The sequence below is a fragment of the Pseudorca crassidens genome, chromosome 20 (assembly GCF_039906515.1).
Source record: "Pseudorca crassidens isolate mPseCra1 chromosome 20, mPseCra1.hap1, whole genome shotgun sequence".
In the NCBI taxonomy this organism is placed as follows: Eukaryota; Metazoa; Chordata; class Mammalia; order Artiodactyla; family Delphinidae; genus Pseudorca; species Pseudorca crassidens.
Genome location: NC_090315.1, coordinates 6,693,939 through 6,715,780, shown reverse-complemented (window position 1 = coordinate 6,715,780; position 21,842 = coordinate 6,693,939). Strand labels below are relative to the sequence as shown.

General features: G+C 42.0%; 2 protein-coding genes across 2 annotated transcripts in view; one reads left to right on the top strand and one right to left on the bottom strand.

Moving 5' to 3' along the window:
* Positions 1-21,842, top strand: part of LOC137214815 (zinc finger protein 665-like) — a 67,251-nt gene that overhangs the window by 27,910 nt on the left and 17,499 nt on the right. The window lies entirely within an intron of this gene.
* On the bottom strand, positions 4,295-6,745 carry LOC137215400 (vomeronasal type-1 receptor 2-like). The gene is given in 3 exon segments (XM_067720643.1): positions 4,295-4,499; positions 4,501-4,916; positions 6,668-6,745. Coding segments are annotated over 3 exon segments (699 nt in total).

The following is a 21,842-nucleotide window of genomic DNA, read 5'->3' as shown; positions in this document are numbered from 1 at the left end:
TGGAGCACGGGCTGTAGGTGTGCGGGCTTTGGTAGTTGTGGCACGTGGGCTCAGTAGTTGTGGTGCGCAGGCTCAGTAGTTGTGGTGCATGGGCTTAGTTGCTCCATGGCATGTGGGATCTTCCCGGACCAGGACTTGAACGCATGTCCCCTGCATTGGCAGGCGGATTCTTAGCCACTGGGCCACCAGGGAAGCCTTTTGCACATTTTAAAGCCAATATTTCAAAAGAACATTTTGTTATATTTAATATAATTTTCATTTTTGCCTTTTGTTGGATTTACACTATACCTTTCTTTAAAAATTCTTGAATTGGGCCCATAGGACGTGGATTGTCCAGTGAACTTCTAATATGTGAATTTGCAGCTATCTTATTTCCTCTAAATAATTTTTTTCATTAACTAAATATCACAGGGTAGACACAAGAATTTTCTTATCTTTTCATATACATAAATTCTAATTATCTAAACAAATAGTGACTCTTTAAGGTTTTCAATATTTTAAAATTTCTGAATGTACAGTTTTCCAAGTGGTATTATTTGATGATGATAAAATATTATCTGTCTTATTAAAAATTTTTTTAGTGTTTGAGACTTTGTGGTCTAACAACTGCTGGAAATTGTTCTTTATATATATATTTTTTGACACAAGTTTGAATATATTGTGCATTTGTTGAAACTCCTTTAAATTTTTTGGATCCTCAAATCTAGCAATCACGAATAAGGGTATATTCTAACCTTTCTATGTGATTGAGGAATTGTCCATTTCTCTCACTTTTTTTTAAAATTATTTTTTAATTTTTTATTTTTTTTAATTATTATTTTTTAACATCTTCATTAGAGTATAATTGCTTTACAATGGTGTGTTAGTTTCTGCTTTATAACAAAGTGAATCAGTTATACTCCCCCACTTTTTGATTCTCCTGTTTTGTTCCCTTAGATCTTTTCCTGAAGAAAAATCCACATAAACAAAAAGGTTATTCACCCACACCCTCCTCGTCTGCTATTCTAGAAATGTGAAGATTCCACCATAGGTATATTTCCTCCATAGAGGACATGGGAGTCCGAACTGACTCCTGTCTTCTCTCAAACTAATTGCGATATCACGTAATACAAAATATTTCAGCCTCTAAATATCCCAGTACCCGGTTGATATTTTTACTTGTCGATTTCCCATCTTAAAAACATTCTACAATGAGATACCACCTCACATCCATTAGGACGGCCACTATTATTTAAAAAACAACAGAAAATAACAAATGTTGGCAGGGAGGTAGTGAAACTGTAAACCTTATCCACTGTTGGTGGGATTGTGAAATGGTGCAGCTAATTTGGAAAACAAATGGTTCCTCAAAAAGTTAAACCTAGGGGCTTCCCTGGTGGCGCAGTGGTTGAGAATCTGCCTGCCAACGCAGGGGACACAGGTTTGAGCCCTGGTCTGGGAAGATCCCACATGCCGTGGAGCAGCTGGGTCCGTGAGCCACAACTACTGAGCCTGCGCGACTGGAGCCTGTGCTCCGCAACAAGAGAGGCCGCGACAGTGAGAGGCCTGTGCACCGCGATGAAGAGTGGCCCCCGCTCGCCGCAACTAGAGAAAGCCCTGGCACAGAAACAAATACCCAACACAGCCAATAAATAAATAAATAAATAAATTTAAATTCATTCTATAAAAAAAAAAAGTTAAACCTAGAATTAACATATGATCCAAAAATTCTACTTCTGGGTATATACCCCAAAGAACTAAGAGAAGACTCAAAGAGAAATTTGTACAGGCATGTTCAGAGCAACATTATTTACAATAGCCAACATTATTTACAATAGCCAAAAGGTGGACGCAACCAAATGTCCACTGACACACAAAGAGAAACGTGATGTGGTCAACGATAAAATATTATTCAGCCTTAAAAAGGATAGTCTGACATATGCTACAACATGGATGAACCTTGAGGACATTATGCTAAGTGAAATAAGCCAAGCGCAAAAGGACAAATACTCTCTGATTCCACTTATATGAGGTACCTAGACCAGTCAAATCTAGAGACAGAAAGTAGAATGGTGGTTGCCAGGGGCCGAGGGAGAGGGCAATAGGGAGTTACTGTTTATTGCGTAGAGTTACAGTTTACTAGATAAGAATCGTGGAGATGGGTGGTGGTGATAGTTGCACAACAATATCAAGGTACTTAATGCCGCTGAACTGTACACTTAATAATAGTTAAAATGTTAGATTTTATGTGTATTTCATCACAACTAAAAATATTACTTTAAAAATCCCAAGACATGTGTTTACTTTGTTGCCTTACCTTCGTCATTCAGCTGAGTTTTGCCAGAAAATGCGGAAAAAACATATGGCAATCTCTCCCCATCCAAAAACAACTCAAATAGCAAGGTCTCCTCTCAGGCTTTGAGGTAAAAACACATAGTGGACCTTCAGTGTTATGCAGTGTCTGACACCTTATTCCCTCTTCCAGATCCATCCTAGGTATGTGAATAGTCAAAACCAAAGGCTCTTTCTTTCCATAAACTCTTCTCACATTTCACTGCCTCCTGAGTTCTAGGGACGTTTTGATTTATTAGACTGAAATATACGTACTCAGAGAAACTTTCTATTATCTCCAAATAATACAGGCCACACTTTTTACAAATTCCTAGACTCAAGTATTATATTGAAACAGCTCATGAAAATGAGATTACATTGCATTTTGCTTAGTAAATAGCTGGTTCAGTGTCTTCCCCAGTATATTTTTTGTGTGTGTGTGTGTGTGTGTGTTAATTAGACCTTTTTATTTTTGCTTTTTTTAAATTTAATTTTTATTTTATATTGAAGTATAGTTGATTTACAATGTTGTGTTAGTTTCAGGTGTACAGCAAAGTGATTCAATTATATATATATCCATTGTTTTTCAGATTGTTTTCCCATATAGATTATTACAGAGTATTGAGTAGAGTTCCCTGTGCTGTACAGTAGGTCCTTGTTGATTATTTTATGTACAGTAGTGCGTGTATGTTAATCCCAATCTCCTAATTTATCTCCCCACACACACACACATATTTCCCCTTTGGTAACCGTATGTTTGTTTTTGAAGTCTGTGAGTCTGTTTCTGTTTTGTAAATAAGTTCACTTGTATCTTTTTTTTTTTAGATTCCACATATAGGTGCTATCGTATGATATTTGTCTTTCTCTGGCTTACTTCACTTAGTATGATCATCTCTAGGGCCATCCATGTTGCTGCAAACGTCATTATTTCATTCTTTTTTATGCCCAAGTAATATTCCATTGTTTATCTATGTACCACATCTTTATCCATTCCTCTGTCAATGGACATTTAGGTTGTTTCCATGGCTATTGTAAATAGTGCTGCAATGAACATTGGGATGCATGTATCTTTTCAAATGATGGTTTTCTCCAGATATATGCCCAGGAGTGGGATTGCTGGATCATATGGTAGTTCTATTTTTAGTTTTTTAAGGAACCTCTATATTGTTCTCCATAGTGGTTGTACAGACAAAAAAATTTCTTTTAATAAATTTATTTATTTATTTTTGGCTGCATTGGGTCTTTGTTGCTGCACATGAGCTTTTCTCTAGTTGTGGCGAGTGGGGGCCACTCTTTGTTGTGGTGCACAGGCTTCTTATTATGGTGGCTTCTCTTGTTGCGGAGCACAGGCTCTAGGCGTACAAGCTTCAGTAGTTGTGGCACGTGGGCTCAGTAGTTGTGGCTCGCGGGCTCTAGAGCGCAGGCTCAGTAGTTGTGGCGCATGGGCTTAGTTGCTCCGCGGCATGTGGCATCTTCCCGGACCAGGGTTCAAACCCGTGTCCCCTGCATTGGCAGGCGGATTCTTAACCACCGCACCACCAGGGAAGCCCCCAACCAATATATTTTAAATTCTGAAGACAGCCTGTTGCTCACCACTCTCTCTGATGTGACTGCTCATTGTAGTGCTGAATACAGCAAAAACTGAATGAATAAAGGACTTTTATTGTGAATACAAATAGAAAATTTAGAGTTTTCTGACCAGATTAGGGACTTGGGTATTCCTTCTACAGCAGGTAGAGCAGAGCCTGGGTACATTGGTGTCTGGACTCATGAGAAGAAAGGGGCTGACAGCGGGGAAATGTGAATGCATTAGTGCAGAGATGTTAACCAGCCACTAACTGGGATTATTGAAAATCACCATATAAGTTGCAAAAATGGGGCAGAGGATGTAGAAAGAAAGAAAGGTGCTCACCAAGGCAAGGATCCTTTGGGAAGCTCTGGTCTCAGGAAAGGATCCAGTTGAATGGTTGGTCCTATGAATGTGTCAGACTTGCTGGTCGTCGTGTGTGTACAGAATGAAAACCATGTATCCACTGGCCAAGATCATGAGTCCAAAAGACAAAGTACTAGGAGGGCTTGAAAAAGCTGCCAATAGTGTGGGTGTTGTTTTGTCAAGAAGAGTACTAGAGCAGTATCCCAAATCGTTTTGCTTTGTGATGTTTGTGTTGCCTCATTTACCAGACACATGTGAAAACAGCTATATGTACAAGCAAGTGCAAAATCCATCTCAGGTAAATAAAGGAGCCAGTGTACTTGGGAGCCTTTACCTTAACATTTGTCCATGTGGAGTTCCTGGGGCTGATCACGATGGCCTGTAAGATACTTAAGAGACAGGTGGTGCTGAAGGACACAGCCGTGGCCACTCTGTGAACATAGAAAACAAGTTTGCATCCAAAGTCACTGAGGGAATGTTTCAACCCAAAGGCTGCCATTGTGTGGGGAAGTCCTTTAGAAAGGAGTACCAAGGTATTGGCAAAAATCGGGTGACTGAGAATCAAATCTAGGGATTTTAACCTGTATCCCCTGAGGTGAATGATGACATTCTGATAAAGAAAATAGAAATTCCTGAAGATTACAACTACAAGTCTGTGATAAGGAGATAACCCCTATTGCCAAATCCCTGGAGGCCATTCTGCCACCTCCCAGACACTGAGATTCATATTCAGAGTAAGACGGCACTGCAGGAATATGTGAGTTTTATGTTATTGGTGACATGGCAATTGAAATTCACTATTCTTCATTCAGAAACACTCCCATTTTCCATTAACAAGTGGTTGCATAAGTGATACTGTTTTGTATGTAACAACACTGAATCTTCAACTCTGAGATAAGTACTGTTGTTGTCATTTTCCAGACGAGGCGACCCTAAGTACAGATTATAAGAACCATCCCAACTCGCGTCCCCCTAGGTGGCAACATCAGAAACTGCATCTGTGTTTTCTAGCTGCAGACAAGCCTCTTCACCAGGATCCTACATGAAGAAAGGTAGTCAGTTTTACTCTTCACGTCCTCAACATCTGTATTTTTTTTTTTTTTTACTGATGTCCTTTGCCATACTTAAGTGGTTTTATCTTCATTAATAATGTGATGGGGCAATTTTATAATTATAAGTTTATTTTATAGGCCAATGTTACCTATGAATAAATCTTTGAAATGCAAATAAGATAATAATGCACCAACTACCATAAAATCCTATAAAAAAGATTATCCCAGACCAAGTGTTGGGTTTATAGGGGCAATAATGGTTTGATGTGATGGTGGTAACAGAGATGCATTTGTCCTTATCCCAAGAACAAGCATAAAATGAGAGCAACCAACAGAATCTTTGTACTATAATATGATGGGCTAATCTCTGGGCTTTGAAACATGTATGAGACAAAACACTAAAATAGAGATTAAACTATTATTGATTACATAGGATATAATTGGTTAACAATGAAGGAGGAGTAAATGAAACTCTGTGAGGAACAATATAATAATTGTTGAAATAGACTCAAATACAAGTATTCCAAATGATATCCAGAAGTCATGGAAACAAGTGCAATGAATAAGTTTAAATATTAGATTTGGTGTGAGCCTGGGGTTGACGTTAAAACATTTATTCTTAACAGAAATATCAGAAGATACATCTGAAGCTGCAGACTGTCAAGTCCCAGATCGTTTGCTCTGAAACCCACAACATAATGCTAATTTTTTTCTGAAATGGTCATTGCCTCATTTCTTTTTGGGGGGGGGGTGGGGGTGGGAGGGTGTGATCTCTTTTATTGTTTTTCCAAATTTCTGAGCAAAAATCCACAAGGAAGACAGCTAAAGTGGATAATGAATATTTGCTGATGTCTTTCACTGTCAACCACTGAGCCACCGGGGAAGCCCTGTAGTTCTTTTTTTTTTAAGTTGTTTTTTTTTTGATATGGACCATTTTTTAAAATTAATTAATTAATTTGGCTGCGTCAGGTCTTAGTTGCGGATCTTTCCTTGTGGTGTGCAGGCGCTTCGTTGTGGTGAGCGGGCTTCTTTCTAGTTGTGGAGCGCGCTAAAGTGCGTGGGCTCAGTAGTTGCCCCGTGGCATGTGAGATCTTAGTCCCCCAACCAGGGGTCGAACCCTCATCCTCTGAACTGGAAGGTGAAGTCTTAAGCACTGGACTACCAGGGAAGTCCCTCTGTAGTGTTAACCAAAAATTCAACTGAATAAACTTTAAAGATCTAATTGGCTTCATTGATTGATTAATGAATAGGGCAGCGTCCTGTACAGTGAGGAGAGGGGAGCTGTAAAGGGCTACAGAAAAGGAGAGGTTTTTTTAAAGGCAAGGCAAGAAGTCATAAACAAAAAAGATAACTTCAGGCTTAGGTCACTCACCTGTGGTGGACAGAAGGGGTCTGTGTGGCAGAGGACCTCATGTTCCTTTGGAGAATGGAGAGGGCCCACGTGACGCATGACCTCACTGGCGCAGACCAGAAAATTCTTGACTGACCTGTTAAGACAGCATTTCTGGAGGAGGTTGAAGCTTCAGTTAAGTTATCAAGACCCGGTTTTTTGGGGTTTTTTTGGCCACACCATATGGCATTCAGGATCTTAGTTCCCCCACCAGGGATCAAACCTGTGCCGCCTGCAGTGGAAGTGCAGAGTCTTAACCACTGGACCGCCAGGGAAGTCCCTCAAGCCCCAGTTTAGTGGTGTGGCCTAGCATGAGTGATTCCATTTTGGCCTGTGGTTTTCTTTTTAACAGTAGTAATGTTCCCTGTTTCATTTGATATTAGTTATTTGTATTTCTCCTATTTTCCTTCTTTTTAAAAAAAAAATTATTTATTTATTTGGCTGCGCCTGGTCTTAGCTGCGGCACACGGGATCTTCCTTGTGGCTTGCAGGATCTTGTAGTTGCAGCGTGAAGGCTCTTAGTTGCGGCGTGCATGTGGGATCTAGTTCCCTGACCAGGGATGGAACCCGGACCCCCTGCCTTGCGAGTCTGGAGTCTCAACCACCGGACCACCAGGGAAGTCCATCTCCTATTTTCTTTGGTAGTTTTGATAGTGGGTTTTCAGTTTTATTTTTTTCAATTAACCCGATAATCTTTGGGACTGTAAATATTCATGCGAAGGGAGTAACCGGAGCAAGCAGCCCATTGCACAAGGAAGGCAACATTTCCAATACTCCGTTAGATGTAACTAGGTGAAGGCAAGAGCAACGAAATACAAACCACTGCATGTCCGTTCTCCGGGAAAGAGCTGGATTCAAGAAAAGGGTCCTTTGTCATTCCTGCCCCCACAGACCAGCGCCCTCACTACATCTGCCCAGCAGCACTGCACATTTGCTGTGGACCCGAGACTACTGGGTACCTCTTTCCTTTTTTTCTTCTAAATGAGAGTGTTTATTGAGATTTTATTTCTCTGTTCCACCATAATGTGTTATGAGTGAGGAGAGCTCCACATGGGGCTCTGAATTCAGAGGAATCTCATGAGATTATTATGAAATTCTCATTTGTGATTGAACTCATGTCTAGGTAGAAATGTTTTTTCCTTCCTCTGGGACCAGAGTAAATATATTTTGTGTGAACAAAGGACAGACAAATTATTTCTGATAGAAGCTTCACTAACATATATTGTACTATTATTTCCAATCATTTATCACCATCCTGTGAGATCATACATGTCTGCCCTCTGATATCAAACTTGGCCACTTGACTTAGGCAACCAACCCTTCCTTCCCTTTGAGAGGACTGCACTTCCCTGCCCGTTTTATGCAAGATTGGCTTTGTGAGTTCCTGGTGTGAGTAGAATGGTATGTTTCAACTTTAAATGGAAGCTTTCAAAACCTTTGTTTGCTTTTTTGAACCTTCTCTTCCTGCTGCAAGAATGGTAGATCCCAGATACACTGGAATTTTACCCTGAATCCCAGAATCAAGTTAGAGAAACCAGCAAGAGGTGAATAATGATAGACATCATATGAGCAAGAAATAAATGTTTGTTGTTATAAGCCAGTAAGAATTCAGGGATATTTGTTACCACAGGAAAACTTGTAGAAAGCTCACTGGTACACTTTCAATGACCTTTTTTTTTCCCTTACCCACCTTAACCACCCAAGGTTTAGGTTACAGATGGGAGTACATTATTCCCAGTAATTGTTCCACCTTTGAAATCTTGATTTCAAGATCCCCTTCCCAAATATTACCCTCATTCCTTCCATTATATATTCACTGTTTGCATTAGAATATCCATTTAATTTTAATTCATCTAGAAATATATTGCCTTTCATTGTCTAACTACCCTTAATGGATTGTGTGTTCTCAGTTTTCACATGTTTAACTGGTTTATCATATCAGATACTTGTAACAACCTCAAGAAACTTGCCCTCTTTCACTGTGATGCCTTCACCTACCTAAACAAGGCTCAGAACTGGATGAGCTCAGTTAAGACTTAAGTCCCGTTACAAGCAGGAAGTTCTCACTGAGAGCCAAAAAGCCCAAGCAAACAAAAAAAAATGAAAGAGCCCTTAGGCTTTTAGGTGTTTTGTTAAATTGCTATCCCTTCTCCAAGGGTGCTCTTTTTAATTTCTCCGGCTATAGTAGCAAATTATAAATTTGATACGTTCTGTTTTCATTTTTATTCAATTCAGAATACATTCTAATCTCCTTTCTGATTTCTTCTCTGTCACAGGGTTGGTCACAAGTCGGTCATTATATTTCAAATATTTGATTTTCCAGATATTTTTGTTAATGCTTTCTGTTTTAATTCCATTGTGGTCATAGAGATATTTTGTATAGGATTCTTTTAAAGTTTATCCAGACTTGTTTCATGGGCCAGGATGTGGTTTGTCTTGGTAAAGTACTATGTGCCCTTTGAAAGATTGCTTAAAATTCTCATTAGCTGGATTGTTCTTATAAAGGAAAAACTCAGTTCCCTTCCCCCTGTGGAGAGAAAGATCCAGTCCATCCCACTGTGTGCTGCTTTTCTCTGTGTTTCCTTTATGCTCACACTATTACGACCTTCACTCTGAACACTTCACTTCTCACACTTTTGGTCACCAAACATGGAAGTTTTTCCCCACAACAAGCAATTCTCTGCAACACCAACTAGGTGTTTTTCACTTAAACTCAATTCTGACACTATCTACCTGGAGAGAGCATCACATCCCACAGATTAGGGCTCAGCCCACAACACTGCCCCAGCCCCCGCCCGACACACTTCAGACCCCAGTCACAGGTCCAGGTCATCATCACCTTTGCTTCAGACCAAGTAACTATAGATGGTGGATTCCAACAAGCCCCTCCTGGGATCAGTTAATTTGCTAGAGCTGCTCACAAAACTCAGGGAAACACATTCGCCAGTTTACTAAAGGATATGATAAAGGATACAGTTGAAGAGACACATAGGGTGAGATCTGGGAGGTACCCCAGCTTAGGTGCTTTTGTCTTCATGGCGTTGGGGTGCATCACCCTCCCCATGTGGATGTGTTCGCCAGTCTGCAGCTCTCTGAACCTCCTACTGTCGGGATTTTATGGAGGCTTCCTCGTGTAGGTATAATGAATTTTTAGGGGTAGGGCTGAAAATTCCAAGCTCTAATCATTGCTTGGTCTTCCTGCTGACCAAGCTCCCCTTATAGGATGGAGCCGCCCAGAGTCACCTCAATAGAACAAAAGATGTTCCTGGTGCTCTTATCACTTAGAGAATCACAAGGTTTTAGGAGCTCTGTGCCAGGAACCAGGGCCACAGATCAATATATATATTTTCTGTTATCTCACAGTTCTATAAATCTCCATTTCATTGATTAACGGTATTGTTAGAATCTTCCAGGAACTTGCCGACTTTCTGTCTCTTCTTCTACTGTTATTGACAGAGGAAGCATGGAAATCGCTGACGATAAGTGTGGGTTTATTTATTTCTCCTTGCAATCTTGTCAGTTTTTTCCAAGGGTTTTGAAGTTCTGCTGCTGGATGCATAGTTTTTATGATTGTCATGTCATTCTGATGAACTTAATCCCTTTATGATTATGAACTAGATTTCATTATCCCCGGTCTTATTAGTTGCTCCTCAATCTACTTTGATCTTACAATAGCCACTCTATTTTGAAGAGTGTTGATATGGTTTATCTTTTTTCCATGCTTTTATTTTGTGTCCTTTAATTTTCAGAGTGCATTTCTTGTGGGAAACATAATGTCATCTCTCTTTTAAAAATCTAGTTGACAATGTCTGCCTTTCAATTGGGGTCTTTAGGCCATTTGGTTTGAAAGAGATAATTATATAGTTAGATTTAAATTATTATCATGCTATTGGTTTTATATTGTCTGCTTTGTATTTTCCACTATCTCCCCTCTTTTTCTGTCTTCTGTAAAATAACTGAATTTTTTTATGGGTTTGTTTAAACTCCTTTTTCGGTTCATCACTGTTAGCTGTAACTATAAGTGTTTGCTCTAGGGGTTTTACTATACAGCTTACCACAGTCTATATTCAAGGACTTTCGCGCTACTTTCTATAGAGCATCCGACCCTTACACACATATACTTCCATTTCTCCACTCCTGCCCTTTGTGTGATCATCATCATAGATTTTACTTTGACATATACTATAAACCCAAACTAGATGGTTAAGTTTTTTAAACAATTATATTTCAAAGAAACTTAAAAATAAGAAAGGTATGGCTTATGTATTTACCCGTGTAGCTACTGTCTCTGGTGCCCTTCATTCCTTTGTGTAGGTCATGGCTCAGCAACCTACAGAACAGGAGCCAAATACAACCTGCCATCAGTTTTTAAATGCCGTATCAATGTAATTAGAATACACTTATGTTTAGGTACTATGGACCTAATAAGGGCAGAGTAGAATAGTTGTAACAGAATCAGTCTGGCTTACAAAGCATAAAATATTTGCTATCTGCCCCTTTACAGAAATGTTTGCTGACTTCTCATGGAGTGTCACATTTTGATTTCGTATCTCAATTACTATAAATTTGGGACATAATGCATACGGAAAAGTCAGTCTGGTACTCAGGTATTAGGCAGTGGTGACACAGGAATTACTCTTTTTTTAAAAAAAGTTATTTTATTGAAGTATAGTTGATTTGTAATGTTAATTTCTGCTGTACAGCAAAGTGATTCAGTTATACATATATATATTCTTTTTCATATTCTTTTCCATTATGATTTATCACAGGGTATTGAATATAGTTCCCTGTGCTACACAGTAGGACCTTGTTGTTTATCCAGTCTATATATAATAGTTTGCATCTACTAACCCCCCGCAACTACAAGTCTGTTCTCTATGTCTGTGAGTCTGTTTCTGTTTTGTAGATAAGTTCATTTGTGTCATATTTTATATTCCACATAGAAGTGATAGCATATGGTATTTGTCTTTCTGACTAACTTAGTATGATGATCGCTAGGTCAATCCGTGTTGTTGCGAGACAGGATTGCTCTTACTTGGAAAAACAAAACTGGAAATAATTGGCAGTCAGTAGGTCTTGTACTCATTCAGGGGAAATACAAGTGATATGAGATTGTGTTGCAATTGGATTCGAAAGTACAGTATCTTATTATACGTTAAAATATTTTGATGAGGGCTTCCCTGGTGGCGCAGTGGTTGAGAGTCCGCCTGCCGATGCAGGGGACACAGGTTCGTGCCCCGGTCCGGGAAGATCCCACATGCCACGGAGCGGCTGGGCCCGTGAGCCATGGCCGCTGAGCCTGCGCGTCCAGAGCCTGTGCTCCGCAACGGGAGAGGCCACAACAGTGAGAGGCCCGCATACTGCAAAAAAAAAAAAAAAAAATTTGATGACATTGACACTGAAGGAAAAACTGAGGCTTAAAAGCGTCCACTTACTTTACTTGTCATGCATTCATAAGTGGAACTAGCAACATACCCCTACATAGCTACAGGGGTCGATACAGGAAAAGTGTGTATATAACTAGTCCTGGGATCAAGTCTCTCAGGCAATTTTGACAAATGATATTAACTATCTTTCCATTAATTCATTATACTGCCCCATCCCCATGTCTTCTCGGCAATACTGAGGATGCTATAAAGAAACGTCTGTGTATCCTTCAAACAGGTAATCATGATTTTGGATCCATTACTTATATCTTAAGCTCTCTAGGGAATTATATCATTTTTTAAAACGAAGACTCAACATGCAGAAGTATACACAGCCTATTTATATAGGGTGGCTTTTTAAGTCCTGAAAAATAAAAAAATTGTAACTACAAGAAGTCCCAAATTTTAAATGTCTCCAATAGAAAATTAATATCACACCTCACCAAGCCACACAATAATTATGGCTATTCCTCAATCATTGTAAATATGTTCCCATCCTGGCAATTTTCTCCTGTTTCCTTCACCGAATTGCCCTTCCCCATTTGTATTTGTATGACACACTCAGGGCCACTGCAGTGACCAATGAGCTTGATCCTTGTAGAACTGGAATGGCATGGCAACATTTTTGTCCTTACCGGTGTTAGTATGAAATAGCCCATTCTAAGGGTTCTGTGTTTCACATAGTTTGTAATCCCTACACAGACAGATCCAGCTCCTGTTTCCTTAAACTGCTTAAATTAACTCTAATTGCAGGAATGTTCCTGGGTCCAAACACCACCCCACATCAAGCCCCCGCCGAGACTGCAGTTCCCAGACCAACATAAGTATCCCACACTACTTTAAGCTTTTACCTTAAAACTGTTAAAAACTGTTAAACCAAGGAGGAAGCAATGGTGCAACACAAGACCCTCAAGCGTTTCTAAACCCAGACAGGATCAAACGGAGGAACGTGCAGCGCCCGCCCCGTCCCGCCCTCTCACGCTCCAGGCGCTGGCTTGGGCCCACGCCCCGCCCCCCCTCGTGGCGCTCTGCTCAGGCCCCGCCCCTCCCCGTGGCGCTCTGCTCAGGCCCCGCCCCCAGCCGCTTCTAGCGTCTCTACTCCACGGTCGCGCAGTTTGCTGCAGTTCCCGAAGCAGAGAACACGGAGCTGACGCCGCGGTGGGGAGTGTGAGTTAACCGTTCTTTGCTCGTTAAACCTGCGCCTGGTGGTCCCCACTCCGTATCCGAGGTCTGGGGTCGCTACGGACCTTAAAATATCCGGTCCCCCACCCCAAGTTAATTCAGTTGTGGCCGTGAGAGGGCTGGGGTCTGATTTCCCTTTGGTGTAAAATCCAGAGGTAATGCATATAATGCACGAAATACGTAGTAACTTATAGAAAAAAGAAGTCATTTTAATACCGACATGGTACTTAATTTTGTAAGTGTCCCGTAACAAATGTTCAGGAAATAATTTAAGTAGAATTTCAGCTTTGGGTGCTGATAGTGGAGCTTCTTCCTTGAGTCTTAGGTCTGTTCTCCTTTTCTGGTTTACAAGACCAGGGTAACATACTACAAAGACTCTTCATGTTAGGAGATTATTTTCAGTGATGCTAGTTACTGGTATTAGAGCTAGAATTTAAAAGAAACAAAATGGATGCTTGTTGTTCGATAATAACAGGTGCTCTAGGGTTTGTCCTCCGATTCATGTGTCGATAGGTCTGCTCCTAGTACTCAAAATAGGCACTGGTTGAGGGGTTGGAATGTTATGCTTCGTTGTTTCAATGTATGGAGTACTGGGTGAAAGCCAGGATTAAGACTGAAAAAATTAGAGCTAGTACTCCTATAAGTTTATTGGGAATTGATCGTAGAATTGCATACGCGAATAAGAAGTATCATTCTGGCTTGATATGTGGTGGTGTATTAAGGGGATTTGCTGGGATGTAGTTGTCTGGGTCTCCTAGCAGGTCAGATGAGAATAATACTAAGATTAGAATCAACGATAAGACACCTAGGATGTCTTTGTATAGTAGGGGTGAAATGGGATTTTGTCTATGTCATATGAGATTCTTGTGGGGTTATTAGAGCCCGTTTCTGGAAGGAATAATAAGTGAACAGTTGCTAGTGCTGTAATGAGGAGGGTAAAATGGAAGGCAAAGAATTGTGTTAGAGTTGCTTTGTCTACTGAAAAACCGCCTCACATTCGTTCCACAAGGCTTGTGCCGATACAGGGAATTGCTCAGAGAAGACTGGTAGTAACTTGCTCCTCAGAACGCTGTTTGTCCTCAAGGTAATACATAGCCTATGAATGCTGTGGCTACACCTGTAAATAGCAAAATGATTCCAGTATTTCATGGTTCAGAAAAGGTATAGGATCTGTAGTATAAGCCTCATCCTACGTGAATGAATTGGCAAATAAAAACCATGGAAGCTCCATTTGCATGTAGATCTCAGGTGATTCTAGTTTACATCTTGGCAGATATATGTTACTCATAAAAATGCATTTACTATATCTGATGTATAATGTATTGCTAGGAATAAGCCTTAAAGGATGCGTACAACTAAACAAATGCCTAAGAGAGAACCAAAGGTCCATCATGATGAGACATTTGATGCAGCTGGAAGATCAATGAACTGCCTTGTTGATAACTTTTATTAGTGGGTTTGATTTTCAGATGTTGGTCATTAGTGTTCTTATAGTTGAAATACAGCCATGATTTTTCATGTCATTGGCCGTGGTTAGATTCCATGTAAGAATAATGGTAACATACATTGTATTTAAGTACTATTTTTATAATTAGTTTTGTGGGTTTTTCTTCTAAACCTTCACCTGTTTATGGTGGACTTGGGTTGATTGTGGGTGGTGGTGTTGGTTGTGGAATTGTGTTGAATTTTGGTGGTTTGCTTTTGGGTTTAATGGTGTTTTTAATTTCTTTAGGGGAAATGTTAATAGTGTTTGGTTATACAACAGCTGTGGCTACTGAGCAGTATCCTGAAATTTGAGTTTCAAATAAAACTGTTTTAGGTATTTGTTTTGGAATTAATGATAGAATTTACAATAGAAAATTGAAGTGATAGAATTTTCTGTGCTTTAAAGGACAAGGAAGTAGAAATTTTATTTGTTCAGTGGACTGGGGGACTGAGTAATTTATGATTCAGGTGATTCTGGATTTTTTAGTGAGGAGGCTATAGATATTGCGGCGTTGTATAGTTACGGTAGTTGATTCAAGGTAATTGTTACTGGTTGGTCATTGCTTATAGTTACTATAGAGGTTACTCATGGTAATTAAATACTGTTATGCTTAGGGTAAGGATAATGAGGAATGAAAGGAAGTATAGTTTGATTAGGCCTTTTTGGTGTGACACAAGTGTAGAAAATTTTATTTGAATAAGATAATTGGGTTTTGGTAAGATATTTTCTAGTCGAATTAAATCCAGTAGGGAAGATGCTGATTTTTGGCTTGCTGAAAGTGGTGTATAATGGGAAAATACCCTAAGAGTTTTGAGATTTTGAAGAAGTTTGAGGGATAGTTAAGTTTTAAATTTTATGCAGCAAGGTCGATTTCAGGTGCTAGAATAAAGCCTAGGACGGTCACGGCAAGGGCAGTTGGTTTCCAGTAAGGAGGCACGGTTATTTGTGGGATTGTTGTTGGGGGAATGTTGTTGGAGATAAGAAATCCGGAGAAACTGCTTCCAGCTAATAGACGTGTGATAGAGTTGATAAGGAGTGGGTTGTCTTCATTAATTAAAATTAATTGGACAAGCATGGTTGTCCTCAGAGTGGGAGGAAAATAACGTGAGTGCTACCCACAGCTGTGAAGGATGTGGCGATGGGGGGGGGTTATTAAGAGGGCTCAGGTGTTGGTTATACAGCATGTTAGCGGATTCGATAATAAGATCTTTAGAGTAGAAACCTGTGAGGAGTGGTATCCTGTTAACGTGAGACTTCCAATAACGAGGGCTGTTGTGGTGAAGGGCATTGCGTTACATAGGCCTCCTACTTTTCGAATGTCTTATCTATCATTTAGACTGTGAATAATCGATCCAGAGCATATGAATAGTATATCCTTGAAACAGGCGTGTGTGCAAATATGGAGAAATGCTAGATGAGGCTGGTTAATGCCGATTGTTACTATTATAAGGCCTAGTTGACCCGAAGTGGAGAAAGCAACAATTGAGCACATATTGCTGTAAATAATGTGGTGATAGCTCCTACACATGATGTTATTGTTTGGATAAATGTATTATTTTCTATTAAAGGGTAAAAGCGGATAAGTAGGAAGATGCCTGCTACAGCTGTTGTGCTCGAGTGGAGTAGGGCTGAGATGGCAGTAGGACCCTCTATTGCTGAGGGAAGTCATGGGTGGAGGCCAATTCGGGCGGGTTTTCCAGTTGCGGCTAATACAAGTCCTATCGGGTAGATTTGGGTGATTTAGGTTAAGTATAAAGATTTGTTGAATAGAGATCATGCTGTTGATACAATGAATCCAGTGTCTCCAGTGCGTTGTATAAAATTGTTTGAAGAGCGGCCGTATTTGCGTCTGCTCTGTCACGTCATCACCCAATAAGTAGAAAAGACATAATTCTGACTCCTTCCCATCCAGTGAAAAGTTGGAGAAGATTGTTAGTGGGAACACGAATTAGTATTGTGGGAACTCCCTGGCAGTCCAGTGGTTAGGGCTCCGTGCTTTCACTGCCGAGGGCCTGGGTTGCATCCCTGGTCGGGGAAAAGAATTAGTATTGTGATAAGAAACAGGAGTAAATATTTTAAAAATTGATTAATATTAGGATCTGAGTGTATGTATCATATTGAAAATTCCATACTAGATCATGTGACAAATCAGTGCCACCAGCACAAACACTGAGAAATAATCTATTGTGAAGCTAAGTGATAATAAGGTTTGGATTGTGATTCACTGTCAGTCTGAGATATTTCTTGTTCTGTAAGAATAAGTATTGTTGGAATTAGGCTGGTGATAAAAGCATATGAGATAGTGGTTTTCACATGGGGTGGATATACATTACTTTTGTAAATGTTGGAGTTTGTTGTTATAATAGGCATTGTTAGTATGAATAGTGTGACTGAAGAAGGTAAGTTATTATTTTTACTTGGAGTTGCACCAGTTTTTTGGTTCCCAAGACCAGTGGATAACTACTGTCCTTTAGAAGCTTGAAAAAGCCATTCTAACAGGTATGGACACGTGAATTAGCAGTTCTTGCATACGTTTTTGGTAAATAAGATTTAGTCTTCTGTTACTGGATTCACAATGTACTGTTTGGTTCTTTTTTAAAGTATACTTACAGTATAAGGTCCTAAAATGATTTGGGGATTTAATGATAGGAGTAAGAGAGGTAATGGGTGGAGAGTTACGATGTGTAAACGATGGCTTAATATTATTGATATGATGCGTGTATTTGCCTCCTTCAGCTTTTCGGTCTCCGGTCCACGTAGACATCGCCTTTAGGGTCGTTTTCCTCCATAAAACCCTTTACGACCTCCCCCGCCCCCCCACGTAACGTCCCCTTCCACAAGGTGGATTCGCGCCCCCCAGCCTGGCCCTCTCGGCCCCTTGAGAGCAGCGCCGGTCGCCCCGCTCCTGGAGAGCCCACGTCCTCTCCCTGGTCCTGGGGTTCTGGAGAGCCCGCCCCTCTCCTGAGACCCCCTCCTTCCCTCCCAGCGCCTCTGTCCTCGCGTCTCCTCAGGCCGGTCCTTCTGCTCCGCAGGCCTCCCCTTCCTAGTCAGCCCTTCCCCTCACCCCGTGTAGGGAGAGGTGACCTGGGCCAGCCTTGTGACACCCAGTGTTCTTCCGTCTGAAATTCCACCCCGCTGGAAAATGTGTAATCAGCGGAAAAGTAATCAATAGTCAATCTAAGAAAGAAGTGAAAAACTTATTTTTGCCAAGCTGAGGATTATAACCCCGGAGACAGCCCCTTAGAGAGCTGTGAGAACTGTGCTGAAGAGGGAAGGGGGAAGGCTGGTGTATAGCTGATGCTGGGAAGGGGTACAGGCAGTCAGGCACGCATCTTGGAAGAAGGTAACTGCTGTGCTTGAGGAACACATAGCTTAGTTAATGGTTTTAGTGCTTTGCTAACTATGGTAAGATGTAAGAACCCAGGTTCATAAAAATTTTTCCTGCAAACGCTTGACTGTCTGAAGGCCGGTTCTGCCAGTTTTCGCAGTGCCTCATCCTGCTCTCTGCCCGGAATTCCTGTCAGGGTGGCTGCAGGTCAGTGACCGCGGTGGCTAATGTCTTGAATCTTGTAGAACTGGATGATGGGCAACATTCTTTTACAATCTGTTCCCTCTCGGTCTTAATTTCATCCAACATTTGGGAGGCATTTTGTGACCAATTTGTCCCACAGTACTAGGAATGTTCATTCCCAGGTCCAGTGAGCAACCTTGTCTTCTAAGCGTTCACCAACCCATTGCTATCTGGGCCTTTCAGGAGTAGGGTCTTGTTTTTTTTCTTTTTTCTTTTTTTTTGGCTGCGTGGCATGTGGGATCTTAGTTCCCCAACTAGGGATCGAACACACGCCCCCTGCATTGGGAGCTCGGAGTCTTAACCACTGGACCGCCAGGGAAGTCCCAGCAATGCTCCTTTTTAAATGGTAGCTTCCAATTAATTTGCAGGGCTTTAGACCCTTGTTGGGTGTTGCTCAAGAGAAAAGCAGACCCGTTATCACTTTGAAGGGTGTTAGGCAGAGTCCACGTCAGGGGATAATTTCCTTGAGGGCTTTAACCACGTCAGAGGCTTTTTCTCTGTCTGGGTGGGATAGGCCTCCACCCATCCTGAAAAGTGTCCACAAACACAAGCAGATACCTGAAATTTCCTGTGGCTCGAGGCATTTTGATGCTGCAGAAATGTGTCTCAGGGGGGGCTCCCAGGAGCTCTGGTTCTCAGCGCAGAAAGAATGCAGTGAGAGGCAAAGTGATAGACGGGGACGTTGGTGAGGCTTCCGGGGCGGGTGAGAGGGTGCCGCCCTGGGAACTTAGCTACAGTTTTATATAATCAAGGGAAAACTCCTCCACGTCCCGAGGGGCAGTTTTCTTGTCCCTACGTGGTCAAGCCGGGACTGTCGTGGAGCAACGGAAATGAGCAAAAAGGTGGTCAAGCCGGGACTGTCGTGGAGCAACGGAAATGAGCAAAAAGGTGGTAACATATACTAAAATATGGTAAGTCATCTCAGCTTTCAGCATAATGTCACCTTTTCCTTATATTTTGTTTTTAGTGTGTGCAGGAGTGTGTCCTAGGGGTCATCAACTTACTGAGCTCACTGGGCAGAATGTGGGTCTCAGGCCACCATTGTTTTATTGTTTGGGGGCGTGTCTCAGGCTTCTGTTGCATGGTTTTATTGCTAAGCAAGCCTGCTCTCTCTTTTTTTTTTTTTTTGCGGTATGCGGGACTCTCACTGCTGTGGCCTCTCCCGTTGCGGAGCACAGGCTCCGGAGGCGCAGGCTCAGCGGCCATGGCTCACGGGCCCAGCCGCTCCGCGGCATGTGGGATCTTCCCGGACCGGGGCACGAACCCGTGTCCCCTGCATCGGCAGGCGGACTCTCAACCACTGTGCCACCAGGGAAGCCCTCTGTTGAGTCTTTTATCTCAGTTATAGATTTAATCTTGTTTCTTGTTAATATCATTTGGTGGTAAGGGTGGCTTCCTTGTCCCTCAAGAGACAGGGTGGCCCCTAATTTAGTAAGTTCCTTGCACTAAAGAGAGGGGACAGTCAGGCACAAACGGAAAGCAATGTAGAAACGACCGGCCGTTGCTGTTGCACAAAAGGGGTTCCTGGAAAGTGTGCCCCCGTCTCTTTCCTGACACTCCCATTACATATTTCTTATGCTTGTTAAGGCTTCTAATCCTTTTGGTTAAGACTGAAAGGGTTGCACCGGTGTCTATGAGAAATTCTATCATGGCCCACCACTTAATGACCACCCAGGGCTCGACACTAGTTATGTACATGGTATCTGTAGGCAGAGCCACTTTCAGCCTCGAGCCCCCTCAGTGTTCTGATTGTGAAACCATCAAAGGCCCCCGTCACTCTCTGGCGTCTGGGGCATTCCCTCCTCCAATGCCCTGTCTGTAAAGGGCGCGTGTCACAGTCGTTCCTCCAGTGTCCCTTTGGTCCACACAGGGCACACTGGTCCTGTCTGGGTACCCACGGGCCTTGTGGTCCACCACAGCCAGATTGGCCCAGAAAGGCCGGCCTCCCCTTCGGGGGGCTCTGAATGGACAAAGCCACTACCATCATTTGGGCCTTTTGTATATATTTCTCTGGGTGTGTTCAGCCTTTTCGGCCGTATCCCTATTATTGAAAACTGAATAAGCCAATTGGAGCAAATCACTCGTAGGGGTCTGAGGGCCAGCAGCCGCCTTTTGAATCTTGCGCCCGACGTCTGGGGCCGACTGGGCTGTGATGTGTATAGCCAAAGGGCCTGTGCCTTGGGGGAGGACGGATCCACATTTATGTACTTATAAAAATCTTCTATTAACTTTTCTTGAAATACGATCAGATTTCCATCTGACCCCTGTTGGACTTCTTTCACTTGTTCATAATTGACAGGTTTCACTGGACATTGTTTCATAGCCTCTATTGAACAATCATATGGTCTCATCCGTCCCTATCAGTAGAATTTACCTGATAAGGCATCCTGCATCTGCCTCGGGGACAGCGTTGTTCCCCACCCGGTGTAGTGACTGGCCCTGCTGGGCTGTGGCTGGCTGCCAATGTTATAGGCTGTTTTTCCTCTGGGGTGCAGCACGGGGTATAGCAAACTCTGCAAATCCCCCCAAGTGAGATCAGAAGATCGTATTAACCGGGTAAACTCCTTCGTGAAAAGTTCAGGGTCCTCAGAAAAACTTCCCAGTTGATCTTCTGCCAGACTTAGATCAGACATTGAGCAAGGCACACGGACTTCTATGTTTCCTCGATTTCCGTCAGGAACTTCCTCTCAGAGGCAGAACGGTAGGGGCAGTTGGCTGGTGACTTACGCCACTGCGGGTGCTCGCTGGTCCAAGACTGGGCCCCTTGGGGTACAGAGAAGGAGCTCCTGAATTTGGTGGGGGCCTCTCTCTCCTCACCCTCGGGTGCGCTTTCCCCTGGGATAAGGGGCTCCTGCCTGTGAGATAGCCCTTACTGGAGCAGCCGCTTCCACGGTTATAGCACCTGCCACCGGAGCAGTAGTTAGCTATCCAGAAGTTTCCTTCCTTTGTCAAAACCCACCGTGCAATTTCATCAAGATTTGTACTTACTACTTCAGATGGATCCCTTCCAAAGTAGTCAGTCTCCCAGCCTGGTGTTAATGGCCAAGAAACTGTCCCAAAGGAATAGTACAGAAGGTGTCCCCAATGGTGTTAACAGTGAGTGGGAACTGGTCTGACTGTAAATTGGAAATAAAGGGTCAGCACCTGTAAGGGGCGTAGGGAGGGGATGACCGACATCAGGGCACTCCTCCGTTGGGCACTCCTAGTAATTGGGGGGAAAGTACCTTAAGCCTTGGAAGTTGATTCCCTTCAGTTTCCCTGTGCATGACGTGCTTAAGAATACCTGTTAAGAGGCCTTTTATCTAGGACGGACACAGTCCTTTAAATGATGCTTTTTCTAGTATGTATAACCCCCTGGTTATAGATTACGGGCATCTAATCTTCATCCAAAGATAGATTACGTGATCAGCTTCAGAAACAAGCTTAGAATATCTTAATTAAGCTTTAGAATAATATAGCAACAAAGAGCTATTAGAAAAGTGAGTTTTAAGA